At 36.2% G+C, this 21027-nt stretch overlaps 1 protein-coding gene across 3 annotated transcripts in view; it reads left to right on the plus strand.

Moving 5' to 3' along the window:
• The first annotated feature begins 1343 nt into the window (after window positions 1-1343).
• The window catches only part of LOC128217763 (potassium voltage-gated channel protein Shal-like), a 73280-nt gene continuing 53596 nt past the window's right edge, over window positions 1344-21027 (plus strand). For all 3 annotated transcript variants that reach the window (XM_052925134.1, XM_052925135.1, XM_052925133.1), the window contains exon 1: window positions 1344-3073. In XM_052925134.1, the coding sequence (XP_052781094.1) occupies window positions 1965-3073 (1109 nt within the window). In that variant the 5' untranslated portion in view covers window positions 1344-1964. The remainder of the gene's footprint in view (window positions 3074-21027) is intronic.

Consider the following 21027-nt stretch of genomic DNA (forward strand, 5'->3'; position numbering starts at 1 on the left):
AAAACAAAAACGCTAAATGCTGATTAACCGAAATAAATGTATTTGGAAACTTGAGAAATACTGCCTCCCCAGTGTACAAAATACAATACTTATAATAAGTTGTCAACATTATATTTTGTCCATTTTTTTCTTATTCATATAACGTTCTTTGCCAGTAATGATATTAACTATAACATTGTTATCGATTAGATGTTTTAATGTTTGGTTTACATCCAAGCCTTCAAGTAAAGATTAACCTATACTTATTAAAATTTAATAATAATTAAATGTAAAACCATTTAACCTACCTGTCAATGATCGTCATACAGTTTTCTATGGATATATCTCACACCTAGGAAGACTGACTTTTAGTTAAATTAACAGAGGATAGTTAAATTATTTACCTTTTTATTTACCTGGAAATATGTTATAAGGGACTAGCCGGTCGTTTAAAATGTATTTCGATTTACTAAGCAACGCGTTATTTTCCTGTCTTTAGCTCGCAGAATAACAATGCGGTATAGCAATTAAATGGTCTTTTACGTGTTCATGTAATGGAAATACTTTTGTTAGAACTTTTCCTGAAGGAAAAAACTAGAGGCTGTGCGTCTTTTCGTTTGTTATGTCTGCTTTACCTAATTATTGTCAGAAAAACATTGATACAATTACCAACCAAGTCTGAATCAATGAAATGTTGGACAGGGTAAAGCAAATGTATCGGACAAAACGTTGCAAAGTAAACGACGATATTTTAATAACGCCCTTAAACAGAAATGGCTCCGACTGATCTAATGTTAAGGACGGCACATTGATTCACGATCGATGCGTGAGCCATTGTCACCTAGCATTTATAGCAAATAATTACAAGGATAGATATGCAAATAATCAAATGCGACGCCAGTTACATCAGAGACATAAATGTATCGAATAATTTCTGGAACATTTCTATACAAATGACTTCTCCAACTTCTCATTTGGAATCGATAATTTCGTGCTCCATCGGTAATAGATTTGCGGCCTTTACAACATTTGCCACTGCAGGTTTAGCCGTCTAAGCCGCGTTATTTCCTCTCATTTGCCACTCTCCAGAATCCCGCTTAGGTCAGAGATGCGATATAAGACCACCGAGCCCGTAAATCCTGTTTGAGGAACCCGGGTGTGAAATACGGCCATCTTCCCCCAAGCGCCACGTTAGAACGGCCTAAAAGCCGAAGGAAACAGTTTTAACTACGTATGCTGATGAATTTTGAATGAGAAAATAGCTAATTATGCAAGACTGTATGGACAGCGGTATATTGGCAATCCATACAATGTCTGTATAGTACGGTCTCATTGATTTTCCGTCTGCGACGCGAGTTGCGTTCGGCAATCTACTGTTCTCCATTCCTCCAGGAGCCAAGCAGATAATATTCGTGGAACGCTGGAATCATCAGTGTGCACAGTGCCAGTTGTGAGAATAGCTAACAAAATGGCGACGTAACCACATTCTCAGATATGTTTGGACGCTATGAATCTTGTTTTGTTACATGGAAAAAAGACAGCACCGGGACAGTGTTTTAATTCTGGCTTTCTTACAAATATATGTGACACATGACTGGATTTTTTTTCAGTGACATTGTCTTGAAATGCGTTATAGTGAATGATATGCATATACGTAAGCCGCTTCGAGTATTGGATTTTGTGTTAATAATTGGACAATAGGTAATAGGTAATAAATAATTTCCAGTATATTTTTTATCTTACCGACTCTCTTTGTGAACTGAATTGAACAAACGTCGGATTAATAGTGTATGTGATAATCATATCTACATTTTTACATCGTACACCGACCGAGCGACCATATGCGTCACCTGAGGTACGGATGGGTAGGTGGCTTAGCGGTGTACCGCGTGGACCCTTGATCCTGAGAATCACACAAACCATTCAAAATTGTCGCCTTTGAGCATCTAGACCCCTCGCCCTCCAAGCCAACCGAATCAGACAAGATGGCTTCCGTAGCGGCATGGCTGCCCTTTGCCCGGGCATCAGCAATCGGATGGGTTCCGGTAGCACAGAAACCGCTGCCCTCGTCGCGCATCAAGAAGGAGGAAGAGGAACATGGGGAGGACAAGCTATGTATTAACGTGAGCGGTCGCAGGTTCGAGACCTGGCAAAACACGCTGGACAAGTACCCGGACACGCTATTAGGCTCAAACGAAAAGGACTTCTTTTACGATGAAAAATTCAATGAGTATTTCTTTGACCGGGACCCAGATATATTCAGACATATATTAAATTATTACAGAACTGGAAAACTTCATTATCCAAAGCATGAGTGTATATCTTCCTATGATGAGGAGCTGGCATTTTTCGGTATTATGCCGGATCTTATCGGCGACTGTTGTTACGAGGACTACCGGGACCGGAAGCGCGAGAATAGTGAGCGGCTGCTGGACGACAAGGCGTCAGACGCCGGCGACAACGAGCCGCTGGATTCTATCAGAGAGGAAATGTGGCGCGCTTTTGAGAACCCTCACATTGGCACAGCCGCGCTCGTGTTCTATTACGTTACAGGGTTCTTTATCGCCGTCTCCGTGTTCGCTAACGTAGTGGAAACAATACCGTGTGGTCGTGTACCAGGGACGGGTAAACGTCTTTCTTGCGGCGATAAATACTCTGTTCCTTTCTTCTGTCTCGATACAGCTTGTGTTATGATTTTTACTGCAGAATATCTATTGCGATTTTACGCTGCTCCAGAACGTTTAAAATTCATGCGAAGCGTTATGTGCGTCATTGACGTCGTGGCTATTATGCCGTACTACATCGGGCTTCTAATACCAGAAAATGATGACGTAAGTGGGGCTTTTGTCACACTCAGAGTGTTTCGTGTGTTTAGGATTTTCAAATTTTCAAGGCACTCACAAGGGCTTCGTATTCTCGGCTACACTCTTAAAAGCTGTGCAAGTGAACTTGGCTTTCTACTCTTTTCATTAACTATGGCTATTATCATCTTCGCTACAGTGATGTTTTATGCAGAGAAGAATGTTCCTAAGACGAAATTCACGAGTATTCCTGCGTCGTCTTGGTATACCATCGTAACTATGACAACGTTAGGGTAAGTAGAACCAGATTTGCCAAATTATTCTTGATCGGGTTATTGCTACCTTACGGACCCATTGATGCGATAATGAATTGTCTCTGTACCCGCATAGTGTTCTATAATAACCTGCATTCCTCTCCTGTCTTACATATGTAAGCTAACTTCTCACCTCGAACTGTCTACATGTATACATCTTACATGTATTGTTCCTACGGTAAACGCTCTAATCAATAACATGTAGTAAATATTGTTATATTATCATGGACATAGATTGGTGGCCGGATAACTGGATTGTTTCTGGTAATTAGTATTGATTTCTAACAAGGCCGCGCGTCACCTGTTGGCCAAAGTTCAAATATTGAAAGTCAAGATATTATGTGTTTGATTTCAACCAACAATAGATCAGAAGTGCATGCCTGATAGTCCCATAGTTGGATAACATTAGAAAGCATTTTATCAGATGAAAAAATAAAAGGTTCACAAACTTACTTAGCAATAATTTACAGTGTTTTAATATTTTTTTATATTTTAAATCAGAAACATTATTGAACTATGGTATGGAGTGACCAGATGACACAATTGTTGTTTATGGAATCATTAGATAGTTAGCTTATTTGTAGATCGAATTCCTTAATTGGCACATGTGTCCACACTTAATTCTTAGCGGGTCCTGTTACCGTCTAGCACAATAGATAGCTACAATGTGCATGCATGCAGAGTGTTACGTTTCAGAGCAAAACAAACATTTCTGTAATGATGCCTCTTATACAATGAAGCAAGATATAACATATTGTGATTGTTGTTTATGAATACGTTGTATTGAAATGCGATGCTCTTTTTATGTAAGGAATATTTAGGTAAAATGCTGATAAGGTTCTCAATCACATAATGTGTCTCAAAGTATCTTGAATGTTGTACTGAAATATTTAGCTCTTTGTATACAATATGTTCATTTGGGCAAATTGCCGGCGATTTTACCAATGCATACAAGCAAATCGTTCTAAGTACAACATCCATATGGATATAAACAGTGCAGTAAGAACATGCAATGTCATATACTGTGTGTTCAGCTGCTTGCATCTTTTACTAATCTGCGATTATCAGAATGAGTGCGCGATCCAGTTATAACGAGGTTACCAGTAGTAACATTAACTGTAACAGTAGAACGGTTACAGGTGGTAGGCGCTACGAGACTTGTGGGTTTTCTTACCTTACGACTCGAAGAGCTATGTGTTATGACGCCCTATGATTTATCAGATGTTCATTGCTCTTATGGATAACCATTTTTATGGATAACCATAACTACTGTACGAGAGTATATAGGCACGTACATTCGTAATCAACAAGTGCTTCCACTGTTGTGAATATCTTTTGTCTAGTACTATGAGTGTGTTGCTTAGATATGCCTTTCCTTCTTAATATAATACACGTCTTCGTACATAAAAACATAATAAAAATATATCTTCAACATGCGATACATTGTTTTTTTGAACTGGATGTTATGGAAACTATTTGAGTATACGTCTCAAACTTTGGTTTCTATGATTAATACCCTACCTGTTCTAGACAACCCCGTTTATAATCAGATCATATTAATATTGTTGGAGGTAAGTGGAACGCTTTTTACACATTAATAATGAAAATGAACCCAGATCTGGCAGAAATATTCCCATGGTATTGTACAAGGTTACATAGGTGCACCTCCAGCAGTTGGTGGAAATATGTATTTACAAACTTAGATAAATTTTCAAGGTGAATTTGCCGATAACGTAGCGTACTAATTTGCAAATATATAATAAACTGAACTCTTCAAAACATATGTGGATTTAGATTCAAAACGGCGGGTCTTCTGTTTTTATATAATAAAATATAAATGTAACGCGCTTATAGTGGAAACCTTCAGGTATTCATTTAATGTTAATTACTGGAATACTATTTATTTCATTTGGTTAATGCAGGTAAAACTATATCTTACCTGTAAATGTAAACTATGCATGATTTTCACCAGTACCACGGTTCTCACTCAAATAGAGTTTACATGTATGTGTATTTATTACATGTTTGCTGTTGAAAATTGCAATTTTGACAAAGTATTTGTACGTAACGAGTGGTGCGTAAACACGATAAACATTCCAGAAGATGGGTCTTTAATTTTATGCAAATCAGAATCATTTTCCATACCCAACAACAAAATTACAGAAGGCCGTGCAGATTATCCAACGGAAGTTTCCTGATTCCATATTTATTTCCATTCTATTTTCAAATATATTTTCCCTACATAACATGTCATTTTGTAGAGTTGATTTTATCTGAACTATTTCGTATAAATGTATAAACCAGCGTTTGGCCTTGGTGATGTTGACATGTACCATCATCAGTGGTAGTACCAAGCAAACAGGCCTTTAGCATTCAACTTTCAATGATAGCACTACTTCTTGACGGTTTATAATTTATCGGAAAAACGTGCTATGGCAAGCCTTCTCATAGTCACACGGAACAGGTATTGTGATACTAAATGAATTTTTGATTGACTGCAAAATCCTTTATGTTCCAAATCAATATTCTAACGATTGATTGTGCTAATTCCCGCGCAAACACATGTACTGTGACACAATAGTGTGAGCAACGTCAGACCGAGTAGAGAAACGCCTTGCTGTCTCTTAATGTTATACAACAGCCATGTCATCCATGTCGTCGTAGAACACACACACGCACACGCGCACGCGCACGCACACACACACATCCCTATGCATGTATATCAGTGTTGAGATCTTCAGCTAATATTAAAGTTACGTTTATATATAACTGACTTAGGACTTGAGATCAATATACATTATAATGTTATCTGCGTTTTCCAATACCTTCTTTGCGTATTTTACCTGCGTTTCCTATTGACCTTATTCTTATCTGCGGTACTATATCTATATGTTGTTCACAATTTATGTCAAGTAATTGATTGTAATTAAACTATTGAAAATGACGATAATTACAAACACCAACGAATTTTCTGAAAGCTTAACTTAACCTAATAAACAAACATACATATTTTAAAAACAAATACGACCTCTGCTCTCCTGAAATGAGCAAATGGAAAACTGAATAAAAATAGACTCGACGCCTTCTTGCCGGCGACTAACAAAACTTGTTTTCCAAATACGGTTAATGTGTTCGCCTTTTAATTCAAAATAGTAAAACTTTGGACGGATCATTTCCGGGAAAATCTGAACGAAACATGACTATTAAATAATAAATTTACGTGTGCTTTTAAAATTGTATACATAATATATGAGAGAATGTTTGACATTTCAATTTCCCGGCAAACTTCAACACATTGTATGTCAAAAATGAGCGTTGTCATCAGTTTAAGTATAAAACTTTTATCGATGTAATTAAGTTCTTATTCCATCGTACAGTAGCTATTTATAATATTCCCCACACTTTTAATTTCATAAACTGCTTGTGTTCGTGTTTGCTTGACAGTGCTTCCATTATCTTCAACTAAGGGTGTACATACTCATTTCTCCCCCCAGACTTGGTTAAAACCTTTGGGAAGGCGTTGTCTGTTCTAGTTGATCTCACAGATAGGGTAGTTGTAAACCATCTATGGCATTGACTTGTGTTAAACGTTCTGGATCATCTGGTCAAAGTGAAGTATTCTTGAACTATTGAATTGAACTATCAATATAGTAAGTCATTGGACAGCTTTAATGACGCTCGTGACAGTCTTGGTATCAAACACAGTTACAAGAAGAAGTAAAAGATAAAAACACGTGTTATGACGTGGAAAAGAAACCCCCCATGCTCCGACGACGTCATTTTTAGTCTTCGTACGATCTTGATGCGGCTCATTCAGACTGTTGCCATATTGAATTAAATTGTATTTTGCTTTTGCATTGCAATCCTTATACAGCACTGTGCAATGCTTTTCGGCGAATTAGTTCTTACGTGGTACCTTTAATTCTTGAGGCTAATAATTTGCTACTGACGTCAGGACCTCACCGTTTAGGTGAACACAAGACAAACACTGTCTCTGGTTAGGTGTTAGATTTATTATACGCAATTTGTTTAAAAAAAACAACAACTAAAATAAAATAACTACGGGAGATCAGTGGATCAACTTGTGGTGCGTTTTAATTTTACTGTAAGACTAAAAATATCGTTTTCTAGACACGTCTTATTTCTATTCGACGGATATATATTATATATAATTCATGTACCCGTGAGAGTCACGTGATGTTGCATCCCCGATAGACAGTCTCCCACACAACTTTCTGTTTTTAGAATATACACAATGAAACAGTCAGTCACGCATCCTGCGGCAGAAAACAGAACGAAGTATTTAAAGATTTAAACTAAGGTAAACTTGGGAAACTAATAGTCATCATTTGAAAACAGGTTACACTCACAATGTAAGAAATAAAACACATTGTCCAGAGTTCGCATCATATAGACAATAGTCCATCCCGTACGGAATAGACTTCTGTGCCAAAAACTGCATTTTTATCAGCACAAGAATCGATATTTACATCTACCATGGGGACAGCCACAACCTAAAAGCATTACGTCATTTCAATTTGCCAGAAATTTAGTGTATTTGTTTTATGATCGAATGAATAATTGAAAGAAAAATGGCCCAGCTGTCAGTAGACCAGATATTGATTGAGTGTACAACGCATCTCTTCACTGTAATTAGCTTTTATATTTCCGAAGTTTTTCAAGTTATGAATTATATATCTGAATTTTGTACCATTTTGGAGGGAGTTCTCTTTGTGTTTGTCCAATTATGCAATATACGGTCAGACCGGTAACCAGTTACCAGTTAGAAGAGTTGATAGCGTACAATAAAAGGCGTGCGGATAAATCATAACGCTATATATATTCACTTAATGCACGTTACTTGAACGCTGTCCTTGACAATATTGTACATTAAAAGTATCTCCTATTGCCAAAAAACTAAGATGAAGGAAGGATGAAAACGAGAGGCCACGATGTGTGCTTTGTCCCTCACCTCAGTTAGACTGCATATGCATTTTAATTGGTTTTTATACATACGGGTACTTCTTCATTTTTGCCCGTGGGCAATATAGAGAGTTCCAGCATGGCTACTTATCAGGCGCGGGAGAAAACAATTGCTTCATCCATTAGCTCCGTGATTGAAATGATAGACTCGCGATTCGCGCTCGTCGTGTACGATTCCATCAACTCGGGTAGGGGATGTAGTATCTATTACTGAACACACTATAGTTATTGCTAGAGGTCCTTCTGAAGACAAAGCAGTAGAGCAGAAACAACTCATAGACACGCTAACATTCAAAGGCGCACAATATAGTTATGCAATCATTTATTTTTAATTTTAGCGCATACTCATGTTTTACTCATCTACCTTAATTGTGTACCTTTATAATAACGTAAATATTATTATTTTAGTTCTATTTCCATCTTTGTTATCTATTTGATGCTGAAGGCTACACCCCACATGTCATGTTTATCTTACAATACTGAAAAGTTCCCGAATGCTATTTATACACTTTCTATCTTTCCAGTCATTAATCAATTAATGAACACATACATAATTAATACGCTCCTACGTGTATGCACTTCTTAGAAAGATCACTTAGGTATCGATTCTTCAAGCATAATGCTATGATAATATAATTAATGAGAACTTTGTATAATGCTTTCATTGCAGTTGTTCTGGGCTGTTGTAGATCAATGAATATTCGTTTAATACATCAATTCAAAAGTACTTCGAAAACTATGAAATGGAGAGAAAAGAAAACGAACACCAATTCGAACTATAATGATTCCAAGACGCTTAAACCCACTAAATATTACGGTAATTACCTGCAGGAATGTTGTAAGGTAAACACATTGCCGTATGGAATGAAGACACAATGGCTAACGATAACGATGCATCAACGATATACTTTATAGGCTTAATAAGTTAATATAAATAATCGGCTATATTAAATGAGATCCAGTCGGTGCTCTGGAGATGTCTGAAACTATTTTGACTGCAGTTAAATTACACGGCAATGACGTGGTAGCTTAAGTTATGGTTGTTGTTGTTGTAGTGGTAATGTTTGAGGTAGAGGTAATGGTTGTGGTAGAGGTAATGGTTGTGGTAGAGGTAATGGATATGGTAGAGGTAATGGTTGTAGTAGTGGTGACATTTGTTGTAGTGGTAATGTTTGAGGTAGAGGTAATGGTTGTGGTAGAGGTAATGGTTGTTGTAGAGGTAATGGTTGTGGTAGAGGTAATGGTTGTGGTAGAGGTAATGGATGTGGTAGAGGTAATGGTTGTAGTAGTGGTGATAGTTGTTGTAGTGGTAATGTTTGAGGTAGAGGTAATGGTTGTGGTCGAGGTAATGGTTGTGGTAGAGGTAATGGTTGTGGTAGAGGTAATGGATGTGGTAGAGGTAATGGTTGTAGTAGTGGTGATAGTTGTTGTAGTGGTAATGTTTGAGGTAGAGGTAATGGTTGTGGTAGAGGTAATGGTTGTTGTAGAGGTAATGATTGTGGTAGAGGTAATGGATGTGGTAGAGGTAATGTTTGTGGTAGAGGTAATGGTTGTGGTAGAGGTAATGGATGTGGCAGAGGTGTTGGTTGTAGTGGTGGTGATGGTTGTGGTAGAGGTAATGTTTGTGGTAGAGGTGATGGTTGTGGTAGAGGTAATGGCTGTGGTAGAGGTAATGTTTGTGGTAGAGGTAATAGCTGTGGTAGAGGTAATGTTTGTGGTAGAGGTAATGTTTGTAGAAGTGCTGATGGTTGCGGTTGTGGTAATGTTTGCTGTAGATGTAATGGTTGAGGTAGTGGCAATTGTTGTGGTAGAGGTAATGCTTGTGGTAGAGGTGATGGTTGTGGTAGAGGTAATGGCTGTGGTAGAGGTAATAGCTGTGGTAGAGGTTATGTTTGTGGTAGAGGTAATGTTCGTAGTAGTGCTGATGGTTGCGGTTGTGGTAATGGTTGCTGTAGAGGTAATGGTTGTGGTAGTGGAAATGGTTGTGGTAGAGGTAATGGCTGTGGTTGAGGTAAAGTTTGTGGTAGATATAATGGCTGTGGTAGAGATATTGGTTGTGGTAGCGGACATGCTTGAGGTAGAGGTAATGGCTGTGGAAGAGTTGATGGTAGTGGTAAAGGTAATGGTTGTGGTAGAGGTAATGGTTGTGGTAGTGGTAATTGGTGAAGTAACGGTAATGGTTGAGGTAGCGGTGATGGTAGTGGTAGAGGTAATGGCTGTGGTGGCGTTAATGTTTGTGGTAGAGGTAATGGTTGTGGTAGTGGTTATGGTTGTGGTAGTGGTAATTTTTGAGGTAGAGGTGATTGTAGCGGTAGAGGATATGGTTGTAGTAGTGTTGATGGTTGTGGTTGAGGTGATGTTTGTGGTAGGGTAATGGTTGTGGTAGAGGTAATGGTTGTAGAAGTGGTGATGGTTGTGGTAGAGGTAATGGTTGTGGTAGAGGTAATGGTTGTAGTAGTGGTGATGGTTGTGGTAGAGGTAATGGCTGTGGTAGAGGTAATAGCTGTGGTAGAGGTTATGTTTGTGGTGGAGGTAATGTTCGTAGTAGTGCTGATGGTTGCGGTTGTGGTAGTGGTTGCTGTAGAGGTAATGGTTGTGGTAGAGGTAATAGTTGTGGTAGAGGTAATGGCTGTGGTTGAGGTAAAGTTTGTGGTAGATATAATGGCTGTGGTAGAGATATTGGTTGTGGTAGCGGACATGCTTGAGGTAGAGGTAATGGCTGTGGAAGAGTTGATGCTAGTGGTAAAGGTTATGGTTGTGGTAGAGGTAATGGTTGTGTTAGTGGTAATTGGTGAAGTAACGGTAATGGTTGAGGTAGAAGTGATGGTAGTGGTAGAGATAATGACTGTGGTAGAGTTAATGTTTGTGGTAGAAGTAATGGTTGTAGTAGTAGTAATGGTTATGGTAGTGGTAATTGTTGTGGTAGAGGTGATTTTAGCGGTAGAGGTTATGGTTGTAGTAGTGGTGATGGTTGTGGTAGAGGTGATGTTTGTGGTAGGGTAATGGTTGTGGTAGAGGTAATGGTTGTAGTAGTGGTGATGGTTGAGGTAGAGGTAATGGTTGTGGTAGAGGTAATGGTTGTAGTAGTGGTGATGTTTGTGGTAGAGGTAATGGTTGTGGTAGAGGTAATGGTTGTTGTAGTGGTGATGGTTGTGGTAGAGGTGATGTTTGTGGTAGAGGTAATGGCTGTGGTAGGCATAATGGTTGAGGTAGAGGTAATGTAGTGGTAGAGGTAATGGTTGTAGTAGTGGTGATGGTTGTGGTAGAGGTGATGTTTGTGGTAGAGTTAATGTTTGAGGTAGAGGTAATGTTTGTGGTAGAGGTGATGGTTGTGGTGTGGGTAATGGTAGTGGTTGTGGTAATGGTTGTAGTAGTGATAATAGTTGTGGTAGTGGTATTATTTTTGGTTGAGGTAATGGTTGTTGTAGTGGTTATGGTTGTGGTAGTATTAATGGTTGTAGTAGTGGAAATTGTTGTGGTAGTGGCAATGATAGTAGTAGTTGTAATGGTGGTAGTAGTTGTAATGGTTGTAGTAATTGTAATGGTAGTAGTAGTTGTAATGGTAGTAATAGTTGTAATGGTAGTAGTAGTTGTAATGGTTGTAGTATTGGAAATATTTGTAGTAGTTGTAATGGTAGTAGTAGTTGTAATGGTTGTAGTAGTGGAAATAGTTGTGGTAGTGGCAATGGTAGTAGTAGTTGTAATGGTAGTAGTAGTTGTAATGGTAGTAGTAGTTGTAATGGTAGTAGTAGTTGTAATGGTAGTAGTAGTTGTAATGGTAGTAGTAGTGGAAATAGTTGTAGTAGTTGTAATGGTAGTAGTAGTGGAAATAGTTGTGGTAGTGGCAATGGTAGTAGTAGTTGTAATGGTAGTAGTAGTGGAAATAGTTGTGGTAGTGGCAATGGTAGTAGTAGTTGTAATGGTAGTAGTAGTGGAAATAGTTGTGGTAATGGCAATGGTAGTAGTAGTTGTAATGGTAGTAGTAGTGGAAATAGTTGTGGTAGTGGCAATGGTAGTAGTAGTTGTAATGGTTGTGGTAGTTGTAATGGTAGTAGTAGTTGTAATGGTAGTAGTAGTTGTAATGGTTGTGGTAGTTGTAATGGTAGTAGTAGTTGTAATGGTAGTAGTAGTTGTAATGGTAGTAGTAGTTGTAATGGTAGTAGTAGTTGTAATGGTAGTAGTAGTTGTAATGGTTGTAGTAGTTGTAATGGTAGTAGTAGTTGTAATGGTAGTAGAAGTTGTAATGGTTGTAGTAGTTGTAATGGTAGTAGTAGTTGTAATGGTTGTAGTAGTTGTAATGGTAGTAGTAGTGGAAATAGTTGTAGTAGTTGTAATGGTAGTTGTAATGGTAGTAGTAGTTGTAATGGTTGTAGTAGTTGTAATGGTAGTAGTAGTTGTAATGGTTGTGGTAGTTGTAATGGTAGTAGTAGTTGTAATGGTAGTAGTAGTTGTAATGGTTGTGGTAGTTGTAATGGTAGTAGTAGTTGTAATGGTTGTAGTAGTTGTAATGGTTGTAGTAGTGGAAATAGTTGTGGTAGTGGCAATGGTAGTAGTAGTTGTAATGGTAGTAGTAGTGGAAATAGTTGTGGTAGTGGCAATGGTAGTAGTAGTTGTAATGGTAGTAGTAGTGGAAATAGTTGTGGTAGTGGCAATGGTAGTAGTAGTTGTAATGGTAGTAGTAGTTGTAATGGTAGTAGTAGTTGTAATAGTTGTGGTAGTGGCAATGGTAGTAGTAGTTGTAATGGTAGTAGTAGTTGTAATGGTAGTAGTAGTTGTAATGGTAGTAGAAGTTGTAATAGTTGTAGTAGTTGTAATAGTTGTGGTAGTGGCAATGGTAGTAGTAGTTGTAATGGTAGTAGTAGTTGTAATGGTAGTAGTAGTTGTAATGGTAGTAGTAGTTGTAATAGTTGTGGTAGTGGCAATGGTAGTAGTAGTTGTAATGGTAGTAGTAGTTGTAATGGTAGTAGTAGTTGTAATGGTAGTAGTAGTTGTAATGGTAGTAGTAGTTGTAATGGTAGTAGTAGTTGTAATGGTAGTAGTAGTTGTAATGGTTGTGGTAGTTGTAATGGTAGTAGTAGTTGTAATGGTAGTAGTAGTTGTAATGGTAGTAGTAGTTGTAATGGTAGTAGTAGTTGTAATGGTAGTAGTAGTTGTAATGGTTGTAGTAGTTGTAATGGTAGTAGTAGTTGTAATGGTTGTGGTAGTTGTAATGGTAGTAGTAGTTGTAATGGTAGTAGTAGTTGTAATGGTAGAAGTAGTTGTAATGGTAGAAGTAGTTGTAATGGTAGAAGTAGTTGCAATGGTTGTGGTAGTTGTAATGGTAGTAGTAGTTGTAATGGTAGTAGTAGTTGTAATGGTTGTAGTAGTTGTAATGGTAGTAGTAGTTGTAATGGTAGTAGTAGTTGTAATGGTAGTAGTAGTTGTAATGGTAGTAGTAGTTGTAATGGTAGTAGTAGTTGTAATGGTAGTAGTAGTTGTAATGGTAGAAGTAGTTGTAATGGTAGTAGTAGTTGTAATGGTAGAAGTAGTTGCAATGGTTGTGGTAGTTGTAATGGTAGTAGTAGTTGTAATGGTTGTGGTAGTTGTAATGGTAGTAGTAGTTGTAATGGTAGTAGTAGTTGTAATGGTTGTGGTAGTTGTAATGGTAGTAGTAGTTGTAATGGTAGTAGTAGTTGTAATGGTAGTAGTAGTTGTAATGGTAGTAGTAGTTGTAATGGTAGTAGTAGTTGTAATGGTAGTAGTAGTTGTAATGGTAGTAGTAGTTGTAATGGTAGTAGTAGTTGTAATGGTAGTAGTAGTTGTAATGGTAGTAGTAGTTGTAATGGTTGTGGTAGTTGTAATGGTAGTAGTAGTTGTAATGGTTGTGGTAGTTGTAATGGTAGTAGTAGTTGTAATGGTAGTAGTAGTTGTAATGGTAGTAGTAGTTGTAATGGTAGTAGTAGTTGTAATGGTAGTAGTAGTTGTAATGGTAGTAGTAGTTGTAATGGTTGTGGTAGTTGTAATGGTAGTAGTAGTTGTAATGGTAGTAGTAGTTGTCTTGGTAGAAGTAGTTGTAATGGTTGTGGTAGTTGTAATGGTAGTAGTAGTTGTAATGGTTGTGGTAGTTGTAATGGTAGTAGTAGTTGTAATGGTTGTGGTAGTTGTAATGGTAGTAGTAGTTGTAATGGTTGTAGTAGTTGTAATGGTTGTGGTAGTTGTAATGGTAGTAGTAGTTGTAATGGTTGTGGTAGTTGTAATGGTAGTAGTAGTTGTAATGGTTGTGGTAGTTGTAATGGTAGTAGTAGTTGTAATGGTAGTAGTAGTTGTAATGGTAGTAGTAGTTGTAATGGTTGTAGTAGTTGTAATGGTAGTAGTAGTTGTAATGGTTGTGGTAGTTGTAATGGTAGTAGTAGTTGTAATGGTTGTAGTAGTTGTAATGGTTGTGGTAGTTGTAATGGTAGTAGTAGTTGTAATGGTTGTGGTAGTTGTAATGGTAGTAGTAGTTGTAATGGTAGTAGTAGTTGTAATGTTTGTGGTAGTTGTAATGGTAGTAGTAGTTGTAATGGTAGTAGTAGTTGTAATGGTAGTAGTAGTTGTAATGGTAGTAGTAGTTGTAATGGTTGTAGTAGTTGTAATGGTTGTAGTAGTTGTAATGGTAGTAGTAGTTGTAATGGTTGTGGTAGTTGTAATGGTAGTAGTAGTTGTAATGGTAGTAGTAGTTGTAATGGTTGTGGTAGTTGTAATGGTAGTAGTAGTTGTAATGGTAGTAGTAATTGTAATGGTTGTGGTAGTTGTAATGGTAGTAGTAGTTGTAATGGTAGTAGTAATTGTAATGGTTGTGGTAGTTGTAATGGTAGTAGTAGTTGTAATGGTTGTGGTAGTTGTAATGGTTGTGGTAGTTGTAATGGTAGTAGTAATTGTAATGGTTGTAGTAGTTGTAATGGTTGTAGTAGTTGTAATGGTTGTGGTAGTTGTAATGGTAGTAGTAGTTGTAATGGTTGTAGTAGTTGTAATGGTTGTAGTAGTTGTAATGGTAGTAGTAGTTGTAATGGTTGTAGTAGTGGCAATGGTTGTAGTAGTTGTAATGTTAGTAGTAGTTGTAATGGTTGTAGTATTGGAAATAGTTGTGGTAGTGGCAATGGTTGTAGTAGTTGTAATGGTTGTAGTAGTTGTAATGGTTGTAGTAGTTGTAATGGTAGTAGTAGTTGTAATGGTTGTAGTAGTTGTAATGGTTGTAGTAGTGGAAATAGTTGTGGTAGTGGCAATGGTTGTAGTAGTTGTAATGGTTGTAGTATTGGAAATAGTTGTGGTAGTGGCAATGGTAGTAGTAGTTGTAATGGTAGTAGTAGTTGTAATGGTAGTAGTAGTTGTAATGGTTGTAGTAGTGGAAATAGTTGTGGTAGTGGCAATGGTAGTAGTAGTTGTAATGGTAGTAGTAGTTGTAATGGTAGTAGTAGTTGTAATGGTTGTAGTAATTGTAATGGTAGTAGTAGTTGTAATGGTAGTAGTAGTTACAATGGTAGTAGTAGTTGTAATGGTAGTAGTAATTGTAATGGTGGTAGTAGTTGTAATGGTAGTAGTAGTTGTAATGGTTGTAGTAGTTGTAATGGTAGTAGTAGTTGTAATGGTTGTAGTAATTGTAATGGTAGTAGTAGTTGTAATGGTAGTAGTAGTTACAATGGTAGTAGTAGTTGTAATGGTAGTAGTAATTGTAATGGTGGTAGTAGTTGTAATGGTAGTAGTAATTGTAATGGTAGTAGTAGTTGTAATGGTAGTAGTAGTTGTAATGGTTGTAGTAGTTGTAATGGTAGTAGTAGTTGTAATGGTTGTGGTAGTTGTAATGGTAGTAGTAGTTGTAATGGTTGTAGTAGTTGTAATGGTTGTGGTAGTTGTAATGGTAGTAGTAGTTGTAATGGTTGTGGTAGTTGTAATGGTAGTAGTAGTTGTAATGGTAGTAGTAGTTGTAATGTTTGTGGTAGTTGTAATGGTAGTAGTAGTTGTAATGGTAGTAGTAGTTGTAATGGTAGTAGTAGTTGTAATGGTTGTAGTAGTTGTAATGGTTGTAGTAGTTGTAATGGTAGTAGTAGTTGTAATGGTTGTGGTAGTTGTAATGGTAGTAGTAGTTGTAATGGTAGTAGTAGTTGTAATGGTTGTGGTAGTTGTAATGGTTGTAGTAGTTGTAATGGTAGTAGTAGTTGTAATGGTTGTGGTAGTTGTAATGGTAGTAGTAGTTGTAATGGTAGTAGTAGTTGTAATGGTAGTAGTAATTGTAATGGTTGTGGTAGTTGTAATGGTAGTAGTAGTTGTAATGGTTGTGGTAGTTGTAATGGTTGTGGTAGTTGTAATGGTAGTAGTAGTTGTAATGGTTGTGGTAGTTGTAATGGTAGTAGTAGTTGTAATGGTTGTGGTAGTGGCAATGGTTGTAGTAGTTGTAATGGTTGTAGTAGTTGTAATGGTAGTAGTAGTTGTAATGGTTGTGGTAGTGGCAATGGTTGTAGTAGTTGTAATGGTTGTAGTAGTGGAAATAGTTGTGGTAGTGGCAATGGTAGTAGTAGTTGTAATGGTAGTAGTAGTGGAAATAGTTGTGGTAGTGGCAATGGTTGTAGTAGTTGTAATGGTTGTGGTAGTTGCAATGGTTGTGGTAGTTGTAATGGTTGTGGTAGTTGTAATGGTAGTAGTAGTTGTAATGGTTGTAGTAATTGTAATGGTAGTAGTAGTTGTAATGGTAGTAGTAGTTACAATGGTAGTAGTAGTTGTAATGGTAGTAGTAATTGTAATGGTGGTAGTAGTTGTAATGGTAGTAGTAGTTGTAATGGTAGTAGTAGTTGTAATGGTAGTAGTAGTTACAATGGTAGTAGTAGTTGTAATGGTAGTAGTAATTGTAATGGTGGTAGTAGTTGTAATGGTAGTAGTAATTGTAATGGTAGTAGTAGTTGTAATGGTAGTAGTAGTTACAATGGTAGTAGTAGTTGTAATGGTAGTAGTAATTGTAATGGTAGTAGTAGTTGTAATGGTAGATGTAGTTTAAATGGTTGTTGAAGATTGCATGGTTGTACCAGCATTCGTTGTTGTAGTAGTTGTAATGGTTGTAGTAGTAGTTATAGTTGTGGCTAGGTATATGGAAGCCGTTTTAGTACAACTCACAGCATTATATTGCAAAATAAATCTGTAAAGATATAAAGTTTCGAGCGTCTATTTGTGTACTGAAATGGTAGCAATGACCTATCTATCATGACACTTTTTGTAGCTTACAAGCTCTTTACAAAATGTATGGTTCTGCTTTATTAGGAACTAAGCCAATGTGACGTGAAAAAAACTTCATCAATAACACCTTAACAATCTAGAATGTGTAAAGCAACAGTAATTACTTCTAAGAACTAATGTCACGAGTGCATGTAAACCCGGCAATCCGTCAGCGCACGTCATTTCTCGTTAGCTTAACACCCTATAAGCCGAACAATTTGGATCTGTATTTAACTCTCAAACTCAATTTCTTTCCCTCCTGGGCTATTTTTAATTGTCGCTCGTAGACATGGTCGGTGAATCTCGACGGTTTGCCCCACTTCGCAAAAGAAGTGCTAAAGATGCTCTGTCCTTACGCTACTGGTTCACATGCATGAAGTATTGTTGTTTGATATGCTGAACATTTCGTCTTGTTGTACATATAAGTATATGATGTTTCTTATATGATATTAATCATCATTTTTTATCGCTTGTAATCATATATACATGCGCGTGCACTGTTTACCATGGAATCTATGGAAAGGGTGTGTGTGATACTTTGTGAATCCATCATTGACGTATACAATATTACACCAGACACAATCTGACGCAATTCATATATTTTCCAAAGTTGCCCAAAAGTGCATTATTGTATTGGTGTTTTACACATATATAGACAAAAGACATTCGTATCTGAATGAAATATCTTATGTCTAAAAGCAGATATTGCGTACTTTTATTCCTGTCTTTCAAGTGAGCATGTTATTGCGGGCGGTACGAAGCTGCATACCCTCCATTTATTTGTTTATCAAGAGAAGTGCTTTCTCATTATGAACTACAGTAGACTTTTGGTGAGTGTGTGTATGTGTACTATTATCTACCGTAGAGTATGTGGTACGTTATACAATATGGACAATCTGGTGCAGCAAGTCAGGCGCACATACATTATAGACGTCTATCTTGATAGATGCTCAAAAGAAGAAAAATAATGCATTATTATATGGTTTGATTTAATGATCCAAAAAAGAAAATGATTTGAATACAGGTAAAAACCTATTAAAAGATAGTATCGATATGTTTTTATGTTTTAACTGGATAATTTGTGGCTACGTAGCCATTAATTTAAACCCACCATTTCTAAAGGCTCATTTCCTTTTATCTTTACACAGATCCTATGCATATTGTTCATGCAAGTAAAATGAATTAAACATATGTATGCATTATACTTATACGTTTCTTTTGGCCATCTATCTATACTTTCTGCCGTGTATGGTCGACTGTGTGATATCACAACAGTAGCTTCAAGTTGCACACCTAAGTTATTTAGTTACTGCCAGTCAGTCTTTGTTATTTGAAAATAACAGGCGCGTAAGCTCGTAAATTTTATTGCAATTTGTTAAACATTTGTTCAGCAACAGGTCTACTGATGTTCCACGGGCAATTTGCGTGTGCGGTATTACTGCCTGTAAAACAGATGATTTATACCTGAATATAGACGTGGCTGTACTAACAACATTAATGTAGGCATCAGGATTGCAAATCAGATGTTTATACAGAACAGAACAGAACGTATTTTATTACACGTAAACTCAACAGTTGTTTCTCTTGTATATACAAATTTTACAAATATATTAACGTTAATGTAAATACACGAACATTACAACATTACAATTAAACTTACATCAAAACTATATTATTATATCATCGTTAAAAGTGCACTCTTTCTCCCAAATAAGATTTACCACAATTAATACTTTTTTAAGATACTAAAGAGGATGAATACATGTCGAAAACAATGGTTCTTATGAAGGATACCGAGTTTACTTAGAAAGAAAGGTGAAGAAAACACGGTATTTATTTCTAATGAGACGATAGTAGTCATTTAATTTTTTTTGTGTTTTCAGCTATTAAATTATTGTACGATTATAATAGTGTTATCAGTAATAAATATTTTCCATAAATGCCTTATTTAGTAAGAAGTGAAAGGTTTATCACTCAAATTTTATGTTGGATATACATGAATATGTATTGATTTTGAATAAGAGTGTCACTTTAAAGAAGTATTTTAATTAGCATATGAAGAGATATTTTGGTAAATATACGTCACTACGACAAACAATACATACATTGTTTCTTAATTTTAATAAACTTTAAACATTAAAATTAAACACATATGCCATACTCCCATACAGGTTCACTCTTCTATATTAGCTCATATAATATACATAATACAATCATAATAAATGCCACTGAACAAGATGAGAATATTATTACGTCATAAATGACTGTATTCTGACGTAATTGTATGTCGCGTGACTACTATTTTGGTAAATATACGTCACTACGACACACAATACATACATTGTTGTTTCTTAATTTTAATAAACTTTAAACATTAAAATTAAACACATATGCCACTGAACAAGATGAGAACATTATTACGTCATAAATGACTGTATTATGACGTAATTGTATGTCGCGTGATTACTAACTGAAAAAGTACCATTGCAAAACATAAAATACAGTTCAAAGTACTCATATGACAAATATAAGTTTTGATTATCATATATATGTAGACTCAATCTTATTAATTAGGCATTCTTTCCTTAATATTAAACCTTCGTTACTGATTTGATTAATTTCCCACATTTCTGATATATTACGATTTACATTTCCTATTGGAGATAACGCATGATTGGAAATAAAAGTTATTGTATTACAATATATTAATTACTAACCTTCACCGTTATACCTTTACTGCCTCCGTTTATTATTTTATATATCAAGCGTGTATATATTACCAATAAGCGTTGATCTTTAACAAAAGGAATGGACTGACTATCAGTACAGATATTCGTTTTGAAATAATTAAAAAGTACAAAAAGTATTCAGGATACTTGAACAATCAAGAGTTTAATTAGATATTTAGTTTGTACATGAAATATTAAATGTTAGGTCGAAGTTTACTTCACCGATTAAATACAGAAAACAATATTTCACTAGTAATCAATTTTTCAATTTAAGTGTAAGTGGTCGAAAATATATTGTACCTTATGCCGTGTCTTTATGGCAGTCGGCCTTATTGGTTTGATTTTAATAAGGTGAATCGGAACATTTGAACAGAGGCTGTGCTAGTAGACATTATATTATCTCGACCATTAGGCTGATTAAAGGGTTATGCATGCATTTACCAAAAGTAATTGAAAATCCGATGGCGTCGCATTAGATAATTTCGTCTTGTAAATGCATTTTAAGGAATGCCTTACTGAATCGCACGAGAGGATAACGTCGAGACGTCATTTTTGTGACGCCATATGAAACAAACATATCAACTGGGAATATTTAACGCTGTACTAATTTATTAAACAATATGAAAACCAATTTGAAAGTTAAGATCAGTGGAAATATCAATTCTTTAAAAATATTTCACAGTAAAACAAAATAACTAGTTTATTTGTTGTTATATAATTGGTGAAATATATATTTATATATATTATATATAATTTAGAGATATCTTTTTAAAGAACAACAACAACAACCTATCAACATATGAGTACACAACAGTCAGACTGTGAGCCAACTGGTTTTTACATGTTGACAGTGTGTGAATAGTAACTTAGAAACGAATAACAAATTAAAAACCCATACCTGCATGAAGCAAAGAAGCATAAATAAATGAATTATACTAATCATATCTATAGAAATCCGCCATAACATACCCCATGTTGTCAGTCATTCCACAGGAATCG

Source organism: Mya arenaria, chromosome 14 (assembly GCF_026914265.1).
Source record: "Mya arenaria isolate MELC-2E11 chromosome 14, ASM2691426v1".
NCBI classification, from domain to species: domain Eukaryota; kingdom Metazoa; phylum Mollusca; class Bivalvia; order Myida; family Myidae; genus Mya; species Mya arenaria.